This window comes from Pan troglodytes, chromosome 4, assembly GCF_028858775.2.
Source record: "Pan troglodytes isolate AG18354 chromosome 4, NHGRI_mPanTro3-v2.0_pri, whole genome shotgun sequence".
NCBI classification, from domain to species: Eukaryota; Metazoa; Chordata; class Mammalia; order Primates; family Hominidae; genus Pan; species Pan troglodytes.
In genome coordinates, this window is record NC_072402.2 from 138,759,886 (window position 1) to 138,772,876 (window position 12,991).

The 12,991-nt window shown below is 39.6% G+C and overlaps 1 protein-coding gene and 1 long non-coding RNA gene across 2 annotated transcripts; one reads left to right on the forward strand and one right to left on the reverse strand.

The window, feature by feature from the left end:
• Positions 1–1,459: 1,459 nt before the first annotated feature.
• On the reverse strand, positions 1,460–7,779 carry LOC134809982 (uncharacterized). Its single transcript, XR_010157022.1, has 2 exons — positions 6,113–7,779; positions 1,460–1,807 (listed from the first exon to the last, which is right to left on the reverse strand). It is a non-coding gene; the product is annotated as an uncharacterized LOC134809982 (long non-coding RNA).
• Positions 6,624–9,157, forward strand: PCDHB1 (protocadherin beta 1). Its single transcript, NM_001024133.2, is given in 1 exon segment — positions 6,624–9,157. A coding segment is annotated over 1 exon segment (2,457 nt). The 5' UTR covers positions 6,624–6,700.
• The last annotated feature ends 3,834 nt before the right edge of the window (positions 9,158–12,991 follow it).

The window sequence follows — 12,991 nt, forward strand, 5'->3', positions numbered from 1 at the left end:
CCCCTATGACATGAGTTTACCCATATAATAAAATGGCACATGTACCCCTGAACCTACAATAAAAGTTTTTTTAATAAATAACTAACTAAATAAAAACAGCGGTGTCATGAAAAAGAAGTTAGTGTCATTAAAAAACAGCATCATAAAAATGTTTTCCCTGTTTCAGTTTAAACTAGAGAAACATAACAACTAAAATCAATGTGCAATCCTTGATTGTATCCTACATTAAAAAAAAAAACCAGCACAAAGAACATACTTGGAACAACTGGGGAAATTAGAATATGAAGTATGTATTAGATAATAGCACTGTATTCATGTTAAACTTCCTGAGTGTGATAATTTGTATTGAGGTTATGAAGGATACTGTCCCTGTTTGTAAGAGGTACCTGTTGAGATATTTAGGAATGATATCATAATGTCTACAGCTAACTATGGCAAAATAAAATGTTTACATATTACATAGGTTAGCTATTGTCATAGAATGTAGTGCAACAAAATACTTCAAAGATTAGTAGCTCAAAGAACATTGATTCCCATTGATGCATCTTGGGGTCAGAAGATTTAGGCTGAGATCAGCCATGCTCCGCTTCAATATGTAGGTTGTGTCCAGTACTGTTCCACGTGTCTTTCATCACTCTTTTATCAATAGGCTATCCAGAGAATGTTCTTATGAAAGTAGCAGAAGAGCAAAAGGACAAGCCCAATTATGCAAGCACAACTTGCTTCACTCTGTGTATTAGTTTCCTTAGGGCTTCCACAAGAAATGACTACAAATTGAGCAGCTTAAAACAGTGGAATTTTATTCTCCTGCAGTTGTGGAGGCTAGACGTCCAAAATCAAGAAGTCAGCAGGGTTCCACTCCCCCTGAAGGCATAGAGGAAGATCCTTCCTTGACTCTACGAAGTTTCTGGTGGTTGTGGACAATCCTTGTAGCAGCATCAGTCCAACATCTGTCCCTGTCATCATGTTGCCTTCTTCCCTATGTGTGTCCATGAGTCTCCAAAATCTCTCTCCTTATAAGGACATCAGTCACTGGATTTGGGGCCCACCCTAATCAAGTTTGACTTCATTTTAATTTGATTACATTTGCTAAGACTCTGTTTCCAAATAAGGTCACATTCACAAGGACCAGTGGTTAGGATTTCAACATATCTTTCTGGGGGACAAATTCAACCCACAACACTCTTAACGTCCCATTGAGGGCCAAAATAACTCATATGGCCAACTCCAAAGTCAAGAGGTAGGGAAGTATAGTGAACCCAATGTAAAGTCAAAGCATATCATGCAGCTAAACTCAGCACCATTGGAGTGAAGAGGTATACATCTCCCATAAAAACTGAGGAAGAGATAACTATTTTTGAATAATGTATGTGCATATATATTATAATGTATTACATAATATAGTAATAGATAAATATGAAAAAGAAAGTGTACAAATGTAGCAAAATTGATAAATCTAGGTGAAAGTAATATGGTCATTTATTATTATATTCAATGAAAACAAATCTGGATTTAGGTAAGGAGCAGCTTTATTCAAAAAAGACTATTACAGACCCTCTGACCACGGAAATCTTCAAATGTCTAAAAATAGAGTTTAAAAAAGAAGATGTAAACAGGGCTAGCAGGAACTTTGTGTGGGAGCAGGGCGAAGGGGGTAAGATGAGCAGATGGCATGATCAGGGCACTTTAACTGGAGATATGATTTTCCCTCCTGTGGTTGGCCAGTTCTCAGAATAAACTGTTAAGTGGGAGATGTTCTGCTTTTTAGAGCTTGCTCAAGTTTTGGGGCCAGCTAAAGTTCAGGGACCTGTGGGGAGAAGAGAAGCCTTATTAAAGTTTAGTTAAGGTAAGCCAATGGGTAAGTCATAAGTGATTACAAACACTCTTGTAACTCTTCCAAAACTCTGAAATATTTCGAAATAAGATTTTTGAAGTTTAAAAGTTAGTACTAAGATACAGTTTTGAAATGAATTTTTGTTCTCCCAAAACTTCATGATATCCTACTAACTGCGGATTGTCCCTCTTCCCAACATGTAGGTTTTGATCCTGACTTTACAAGCTACGACGCTGTAGATTTAGTCTGTGGGTTCCCAATTCTACCTTCACCAGAAAGTATACAGGCTTAAAAAAAAAAAAAAACTGCCACCATGTTTAAAGGTCCTAACATTTTCCAAGGAAAAAGAAAATATTTTGGATTTTAATTCCACCTAGCAGATATTAATAAATCGCCTGGGGCTAACCAAACAGATTAAGATTCAGAGGAACTGAATTGAAAAGCAGCATTTCTGTGCCTGGCTTATTTCACTTAACATAACGTCCTTCATGTTCATCCATGTTGTGACAAATTGCAGGATTTCCTTCTTTGTGAAGGCTGAATAATATTCCATTATGTACATATACTACATTTTCTTTATTCATTTACCCACCGATGGGCACTTAGGCTGATTCCATATCTCAGCTATTGTGAGTAATATTGCAATGAATATGGGAGTGCTGATATCTCTTCAACATACTGATTTCATTTCCTTTGAAAATATCCCCAGTAGTGGGATTGCTGGATTCTATGGTAGATCTATTTTTAATTTTTTGAGGACCTTCTATATTGTTTTTCATAATGGTGTGACCTCATTTATACGTGGAATCTTAAAAAGTTGACCTCATAGAACTAGAGAGTAGAATGGTGGTTGCCAGGGGCTGGGATGAGGAAGGAGAGGTTGGAGAGCCAAAAGGATACAAAATTTCAGTTAGGAGAAATAAGTTCAAAAGATCTATTATTCAACATGGTGGCTATAGTTAATAACAATGTACCATATTCTTGAAAAATGCCAAGACATGGATGGTAAGTATTCTCACCACAAAAATAATAACTACGTGAGGTAATATATATGTTAATTAGCTGAATTTAGTCATTCTACAATATAAATATGCTACAAAATACTATGTTGTCTATGATTAATTTTATCTGTCAGTTAAAAATAAACTAACAAAAAAAGAAAATAAAAAAAGAAAAGCAGCATTGTTTAAACTTCACCTCATAAGAATTTTTTTTGTTTTGAGACAGATACTGACTCTGTCACCCAGGCTGGAGTGCAGTGGTACAGTCATAGCTCACTGTAACCTCAAGTTCCTGACCTCAAGCAATGCTCTCCCCTCAAGTAACTGGGACTACAGGCTTTGTCACCATGCCTTATTTATGTATGTATGTATGTAGAGACAAGGGTCTTGCTATGTTACCCAGGCTGGTCTCAAACTCCTGGCCTCAAGTGATCTTCCTGCCTCAGCCTCCTAAAGTACTAGGATCACAAGCATGAGCCACCACACCCAGCCAAGAATGTATTTGTTAACTTACAATTTTTTTGATGAATTATTTTGAAATTGATTGTATTAAGACTTCCTAGGACGTCAGAAGCTTCTGCATAATTTGTGAATCACTAAATAAATATTTCCTTTAAAAAAAAACCTCCCCAATAGCCTTTTTGATGATGCTAAATAACATTAGTGGGTAGTATACTCCATTTTTTTTTTCTATCGAAATTGCTCAAGGCTATTCTCTGTTTATGTATATTGACTAAGCATAAACATCTTTTTTAATATATTCAGGACTCATAGAACATAAAGAAGTAATAGAAATTAATAGAAAAAAGGTAAACAATGCAATGTTAAAAAAAGGCAAGAGAACTGAACAAAAACTTCCCAAAAAATGATATTCCAATGACTACAAATATATTAAATAGTGTCTACTTCATCAATAATTAATGAGAAATGCAAATTAATCAATGAAATGTAAACACAGTCACTCACCAGAATGGTCAAAATTTTAAAAGACTAGTAATTCTAAGTGTTGGAAATAATTTGAGCAACTAGAAGTTGCACTGCTGATGAGAATGTAAATCAGTACAACTTTTTTTTTTTTTGAGATGGCGTCTCACTCTGTGGCTCAGGCTGGAGTGCAATGGCGCGATCTCTGCTCACTGCAACCTCCACCTCCTGGGTTGAAGTGATTCTCCTGCCTCAGCCTCTTGAGTAGCTGGGATAACAGGCACGCACAACCATGCCTGGCTAATTTTTGTATTTTCAGTAGAGACGGGGTTTCACCATGTTGGTCAGGCTCATCTTGAACTCCTGACCTCATAATTGGTCTGCCTCAGCCTCTCAAAATGTTGGGATTACAGGCGTGAGCCACCACGCCCAGCCAGTACAGCTTCTTAGAAAGCAGTTTGGTGACATCACGTAAAGCTGAAAAGAACATATCCTATGATATCAATGCTACTTCTATGTATATATTCCCCCCAAAATATGTGTATACATGTGCACAAAGTGACACATACAATGATATACTATGAGCAGCAGAATAATAAAATAGGTAAATGCATTTTGCTGCATTCATACTGAAAAAGACAAAAGCAGTCCACGAGAGCTAGGAGCTGGCCTGACACTCACAGCTAGGACATAGTGATCTTCTGTTGAACAAAAAATTATTTCATAGGACACCAGTATCAGACAAGGCCATACCATGACTATGATGGAGCAAGAGGAAAATGAGAGCACACCATAAGTGTGTCTAAATACAGACAAAAAAGAGTATTGTCCAATCCACAAAAATGCCCAAATATCTTTCTGTCCTGGCTAATATTAGTCACTACAGCTTACTTACCAATCACAGAGTTAGCCTCACCCCTTTCCTCTCACCTTCTACATAAGAATTATCAATATACTCATCATAGAATTAACTCCACTTATGATGACATCCAATCCAGAGCACTCTGCTTCAAACCTCCCCCAAATCATCTAACACAAGACCAAATATATGTTCTTTCTAACACCCTTTCACTGAGATGCTCCATGACTCTCTATGGTGTACAGCTTCCCTTGTTATAATAAGTCAGTAAATATAACTTTGTTCAACTACAGGTGTGTGTCTGATGGTCTCTAGCTAAAGGACATTGACAATATATTGGTATTTTATACGGTAATGGAAATAAATGAACTAGAGCTAAAGATAACACCAATCTTACATTGAGCTAAAAAATGAGGGAAAGAAACAAAATTCAAAGGATTACCTACTGTACACTTTACTTGATATATAGTTTTGTTTTATTTCTACTCATAAGTAAGATATATAGTTTTCAAAAGAGGCAAAACTAAACTGTTTAAGGATGCACAATTAAGCCAAGTGTTAAAATAACTGACAGAGATTGAGAGATTCATTAATTCCCTCATGTCAGGATGTAATTAATGTTCTGTACACTTTCTACTTTCATTCTTTTTTTCCTATTGGAAAATATAGCTAGATTTCCGTTAAGTGGCCATAATTTTATAGCACCTGGGACATAAAGTATTGAGCACAAATGAGAAATCAAATGTTTTAGGTAATGAGCATGAGACAGCATTAGAAGACAAGTTCTAGTTCTTACACTGCCATGAGTAGCTGTATGAATTGGGCAAGTGACTTCATCACTTCGGGCCTTAGTTTCTTCATCTGTTTTTTTTTTTTTTTTTAAAGTGGAGGATGGGTGAGAAGGAGACTGGTTCTCATCTTTCTGAAATGTCTTATTAAACATTCTACTATCCTATGATCATAAAGGAAACTCTCAACAAATATCTCCTATATTTCTATTAGGTCATTTTCAATATGTGTAAGCAATCTTATTTTATTTGCTTTAAAATCCAAAACCAAATATTTATCTTCATTTGATTTATTCATTATATTATCTGGGAAGCAGAGTAGTGTACTGATTAAGAGCATAGACTTCGGAGTCAGACAAAATTAAATTGAGTTTTATTTCTAACATTTGCTAGGTAGGGGACCTTGACATAACCTCTCCCATCTCACTTTCTTTTTCTTTTTTTTTTTAATAATGTCTACTCCATATAGTTGTTGCAAGTATTAAATTAAATAATGCATGTACATCACTTGTCATAGTCTCAGTACATGGAAATCATATCCAATAAATACTATTGCCATTATAATCATAAGTGACAAGCCAGCTGCTCCTTTTGTGCACGTGTATACAGATATTTGGAGGGGGGCGGAGCGAATACGTAGAAGTAGCATGATAGCGTAGTGCAAATCAAGAGGTCAGTTGGCTTAGTCCCCTGTCAGTGTACTTACTGGACCTCAAGTTTCTGAAGGAGAATGTCTGTTCCCTTTCCTTTTCCTACTGACCACTTCCTCCACATTCTCTAGCTCCCTGCCTCATATATTTGGCTTGGGCTTCGGAAGACTCTGCAGGATCCTTGTGCTTCTTTCTTGGTCTCTGGACCGCAGAGTGTGCAGATGTAGCTTAAACTTGTTGCTGTTCGCCCACAGCTTCAGTGGCTCCAGACAGCTAGCAGATAGAATGACTTCAGCTTGAACGACTAATCTCATTGGCTTCTCAATTCCCAAGGACTTTTTTTCCTGAAAGGGAATTAACAGGTGAGTCTGTTGTTGCTTTGGCAACAAACTTTCAACCTCTACCTAACTCTCCGGAATGAGAACATATCTATTAATACATTCGCTAGACTGGGGAGTTGAGTCGCTCAATGCAAATTTTCTTTCAAGTGCAAAACAGCTTAATGGGCTCGGCTAGCCTTTGGTGGTGCTGCAGTTAGAGGCTAGTGAAGCGAGGAGCTGCTGTTGCAGTAACCTGTTGCAGAAAAGTGAAAGTATATCCGCAACAGTTGGCTTTGATTGCAGAGAGCGCGCTTGTGAGAACTGATGGCGGGTACACGCAGAAAATCTTTGCAAAACAGGCAAGTGGGATCTCTTCTCATTTTTCTGTGCATATCTGTGGGGGGTGCGACAACTATCCGCTATTCAGTGGCGGAGGAAATGGAGAGCGGCTCGTTTGTGGCCAACGTAGCTAAGGACCTAGGACTGGAGGTAGGGAAGCTGGCTGCGCGCGGGGCGCGGCTGGTTTCCGAGGGCAACAAAATGCATTTCCGGCTCCACCGCAAGACGGGAGATTTGTTTGTGAAGGAGAAACTGGATCGGGAGTCACTTTGTGGCAAAGCCGACCCTTGTGTTCTGCACTTTGAAGTAGTCCTGGTGGAGCCGCTGCAGTCCTTCCGGGCCGAGGTCAGGGTATTTGATATCAATGACAATGCCCCAGTTTTCCTAAACAAGGAGCCGCTTTTAAAGATTCCGGAGAGCACCCCCTTGGGTTCACGTTTTCCTCTGCAGAGCGCCCAGGATCTGGACGTGGGCCTTAACGGTCTCCAGAACTACACCCTGAGTGCCAATGGGTATTTCCACCTGCACACCCGCTTCCGCAGCCACGGGCCTAAATATGCTGAGCTGGTGCTGAACAAACCCCTGGACCGAGAGAAGCAGCCTGAAGTCAACTTGACAATTACGGCGGTGGACGGCGGGTCCCCGCCTAAGTCTGGCACAGCTCACATCCACGTGGTGGTTCTGGATGTCAACGACCACGTGCCCCAGTTCTCGCGACTGGTGTACAGAGCCCAGGTATCAGAGAACAGCCCCAATGGCTCTTTGGTGGCCACGGTGACTGCCGTGGACCTAGACGAGGGCACCAACAAAGCGATAACTTACTCTTTAGCTCAAAACCCAGAAGCAATTCTCAAGACGTTTCAGATTGACCCTCAAAATGGAGAGGTTCGACTAAGAGGCCCTCTCGATTTTGAAGCCATTGAAACATACGACATTGACATTCAAGCTACAGATGGTGGAGGCCTCTCTGCCCACAGCAAAGTCCTGGTAGAAGTGGTGGATGTGAATGACAATCCTCCCGAAGTGATGGTCTCCTCTGTGTCCAGCCCACTCCCTGAAGACTCACCACCACAGACAGTAGTAGCCCTTTTCACTATCAGAGACCGGGACATTCGAGTGGGAGGAAAAGTCACCTGCTTCCTCAGAGAAGACCTTCCCTTTGTAATCAAACCTACATTTGGGAATTCTTACTCACTGGTCACTGACAGAAGCTTGGATCGGGAGGAGGTCTCAGGCTATAATATCACCCTTGTTGCCATGGATACTGGACCACCTAGCTTGTCCGCCGAGACTATGATAGAGGTGCTAATATCCGACGTTAATGACAATCCTCCAATATTTCGGGAAGATTCCTATATCTTGACTGTTCGAGAAAACAATAGTCCTGCGGTTTTTATTGGCAAAGTCCATGCTGAGGATCTTGATTTGGGTGAGAATGCCCAAATAACATATTCTCTGTTGCCTCCAAAAAACGGAGATCTTTCAGTCTTTGCTTACATATCCATAAATTCAGACAATGGGAAGCTCTACGCGCTGAGAACCATGGATTATGAGGCCATTCAAGATTTTCAATTTGTGGTAAAGGCAACTGATGGGGGCTTCCTGTCACTGAGTAGCCAAGTTACTGTCAGAGTGGTTGTCCTAGATGACAATGACAATCGTCCAATGATCTTATACCCACTGCAGAACGGCACCTTGCCCTGCAATGACCTGGTGCCCAGGTCTGCAGAGGCAGGCTACCTAGTGACCAAAGTGGTGGCTGTGGATGGTGACTCAGGTCAGAATTCTTAGCTTTCATATCATCTACTTAAGGCCACTGACCTTGGGTTATTTTCTGTTCAAAGACAAAATGGAGAAATCCATACATTAAGGCAGATATCTGAGAGAGACCCCATGATGCAGAAATTGATCATTCTTGTTCAGGATCACGGCCAACCAGCTCTTTCCACTACTGTCTCACTCAACATCCTGCTGGTAGATGGCTTTTCAGAGCCCTACCTGCAGTTCCAGGATCCAACCAGGCATTCTAGAAAGGTAAATCCATCCACTAAATATTTGGTCATTTCTCTGGTCATCCTTTCCTTTCTCTTTCTCCTCTCTGTCATAGTGATCTTCATTATACATGTCTACCAAAAGATTAAATATAGAGAAAAGTTCACAATTCAAGAGCATTTCTATGATGACTGTAATTTCTCTAACAACCTGGTACAAGGACAAGGCAATGGATCCTTATCTCGGCCTTGTCCATATGAAATGTGTTCAGCCACTGGCACTGGTAATAGTGAGTTTCGCTTTCTTAAGCGTTTTATGCCCAACTTTCCTTTCCCTCATGCCACTGGGGAGATAAAAATGGAGGCTGGCTCCAGTTTGCCCCCAAATTCTGATAGGAATAAGTCTCAGAGATTAGAGGGCCATGACCAGGTATCTGATGACTATATGTAGCTCCTATTTACAGGCTCAGTGAGACAAGAGAAGCAAAATTTTATACTTGGTATGCAAAGATGTTACATCCTCATTAAAACAAAAACTGGTAGTAGATTGCAGCTTTAGTAAAGATAAGAGTACTTAGTTTGGTGAAAATGGGAAACCCAGAGTGAGGCTAGGCTTACTCAATACAAAGCAGTTATCCTGATCCCCAGATCATATATCTATAACCCTTTCTCCAGTTGGAATTCTGTTTAAAGAAATGTCACCCTCTATAAATGCATATGTGGTAGGAACTTCTGCTTTTCCATCTCTGTGCTAGCAAGTAATGAATAAGCCATTATTCACATTTTCCTTAGAAGTTCATTGGTCCTGGCCCAGGAAATACTTAGTTCCATAGAGAGATCCTTTTATTTGCCTCTAAATTATTTTCCAGTAGAAAGTTATGCATGCATAGGGAAGAGAACTACCTTCTCTTTTTGATATATTGGGAAGTGATTAGGTTTGACAAGCAGAGATATAGTTTATTATTCAGGAATCTCTAAATTCTTGTCCCTGATGAGTGATTATCTTTGATCAATACCTTGCCTGCAATCATTCATAATCATAATCATGGAAATGCCTGGTAAATGGTGATCTTCACAAATAATCATGGTGGGAGGAAGGGTGGAGAAAGAAAAGGATTTCACTTATTTGCAAATGTGAATAAGGGCAGACATAAGGATAAAGAGATTCAGTTTAGGAATGTTCTCCAAAATTAAATTAGATGTAGTTTTTTTTTTTTTTTTTTTTTTTTGAGACGGAGTTTTTCTCTTGTTGCCCAGACTGGAGTGCAATGGCACGATCTCGGCTCACTGCAACCTCTGCCTCCTGGGTTCAAGCGATTCTCCTGCCTCAGCCTCCTGAGTAGCTAGGATTACAGGCATGCGCCACCATGCCCAGCTAATTTTTTGGTATTTTTAGTAGAGACAGGGTTTCACCATGTTGGCCAGGCTGGTCATGAACTTCTGACCTCAGGTGATCCACCCGCCTCGGCCTCCCAAAGCACTGGGATTACAGGCATAAGCCACCATGCCCAGCCAGATTTGATTTCTTGATTGTTTGGAGCCATAGGCAAGTCTCAGATCTCCCTCTTTTATATCCAGATGTCTATCCTTGCAGTCCCAGAGAGAATCTATTTGAAAAAAGGGAAATGGAGGGTGGGTGAGGAAAAAAATAAAGTATGACGGCTGGGCACCGTGGCTCATGGCTGTAATCTCAGCACTCTGGGAGACGGAGGGAGGCAGATCACCTGAGGTCAGGAGTTTGAGATCACCCTGGCTAACATGGCAAAACCCTATCTCTACTAAAAATACAAAAATTAGTCAGTCGTGGTGGCACGCACCTGTAATCCCAGGTACTCAAGAGGCTGAGGCTGGAGAATCGCTTGAACCTGGGAGGTGGAGGTTGCAGTGAGCTGAGATTGTGCCACTGCACTCCAGCCTGGGCAACAGAGTGAGACGCTGTCTCAAAAACATAAAAATAAATAAATAAATACATAAATACATAAGGCCTGCTGTAGTTAATAAGTGTTACAGAACACTCTAAACTATTTTGTGCCATTAAGTGTATACAACATTTATTGTAAACCATTTTGTAGTTTGTAGAGCAAATACAAAATAAAAAGACATTAAAATTAAAAAGTTCATTAATACTAATTAAGTGGCATTAAGGAAAGACACATTTTCAGGTAGTACTAGATTTGATTGTAAGCCATTTTCCTCTCTGAGTATTCTGAAGTTAACACATGCAAACTGAGAAAAAGTGGCATTTTTAGTAAATCATTCATAAAATGAAATGGAGTGGGGAGACAACTTAGGCTTCTCTTTGATCACCACTGTTTGATTTCATAAGCTATTCTGAGCCCTCTCATTCTAAAATAAGCCAATGTTAAAACATTAACATATTTCAGGGATTCTCCCAATACTGCTAACTGTGCCTTGAAAGTCAAAAGTTTGCTTTAGAGAAGGGCATGGTGGCTCATACCTGTAGTCCCAGCTACTCAGGAGCCTGAAGGAGGAGGATTGCTCAAGCCCAGGAGTTCAGGGGTGCAGTAAGCTATGATTGCACTTCTGCACTCCAGCCTGGGCAAAAGAGTGAAACCTCATCTCAAAAAAAAAAAAAGTGTGCTTTAATGAGGCTTTAATTATATGCCTTATTTTATAAAAATGTGTGTAAATTCAGACTCACTAGAATACATCCTCTTGGTATTTTAAGGGTAGAGCATTATCTTTTAAAATACTTCTTAAATATACCAAATCATGTTTATTGATACAAACTTCATTCTTGGACTTAATGACTGATACCTAATGGCACCACCTGGCTGTTTACCTGTTGGCCAGGAATACACTAAAATTTAGTGCTGTTATTTTTTAGATGTTAGAGATGCTTAGGGCAGAACTGGTGTAACCTATGGCTGCCTTCAATGTTAAAATGTTAAAGAATAGATGAAGCAAATGCACTATATCAATGAATTGCTTTTATTTTTAATATTAAATATTTTACATACATTGAGTTATGATTCTGATTTAGAGTAAAGGTTTTCTTGCGCAAAACATAGAATAAGTGTTCCAGTGTATTTGTGTTCCAATTGGTGAAGGCATGCTGAAATTTCTATTTCCTTTAAATGAAAAAGGAGATAGAATTTTTATTTATTTATTTATTTTTTGGAGACAAAGTCTTGCTCTGTCACCCAGGCTGGAGTACAGTGGCATGATCTCGGCTCACTGCAAACTCCGTCTCCTGGGTTCAAGTGATCTTCCTGCCTCAGCCTCCTGAGTAGCTGGGACTACAGGTATACATTACCACGCCCAGCTAAATTTTGTGTTTCTAGTAGAGATGGGGCTTCGCCATGTTGGCATTTCGCTATGTTGGCCAGGCTGGTCTCGAGCTCCTGATCTCAGGTGATCCACCTGCCTTGACCTCCCAAAGTGCTAGGATTACAGCACCATGCCCAGCCTAGAATTAATTTTTATGGGTAAGCAATAATTAGTTAATAAAACATGCTTAAGTAAAAGCTACTGTATTAACTGTGTTTCATTACACTTAATGATGTGAACATAATCAATGGAAACTGGCTTAATGTCAAGGATAGGAAAAGAAAATGGTGTAGATTCATGATTTTAAGACTTTGATATTCAAATAGCAGTGAAGTTCATGAATACATATATACACACATACACAATGGACAGAAGATGTAGATTTGTCAACTTTTTATTTTTTCACATTAAATGAGATAAAATCTACCACTTCACGCCACCATTATTCCATAAACGAAATGGCATTTTAATATAAAAATGGTTAAGATAGGCTGGGCATGGTGGCTCACACCTGTAATACCAGTACTTTGGGAGGCTGAGGCAGATGGATCACAAGGTCAAGAGATGGAGACCATCCTGGCCAACATGGTGAAACCATGTCTCTACTAAAAATACAAAAATTAGCTGGGTGTGGTGGTATGTGCCTGTAGTCCCAGCTACTTGGGAGGCTGAGGCAGGAGAATTGCTTGAACCCAGGAGGTGGAGGTTGCAGTGAGCTGAGATCATGCCACTGCACCCCAGCCTGGCGACAAAGCAAGACTCTGTCTCAAAAAAAAAAAAAAAAAAAAAAAAAAGAAAAGAAAAAAAGAAAAAAGAAAAAAAAGGTAAGATAACAATCTCATAAAAGAAACCATCCTTTAAATTTAAAAAATGTATCAATTTAATAAAAAATTATTTTGCCACAATTTTTCTTATTTTTGCCTTAGGTGAAAATTTTGTCACTCTAATTTTATTCAGACTTCAAGTTCCCAAGAAAATTCCAATCCTACCTGAT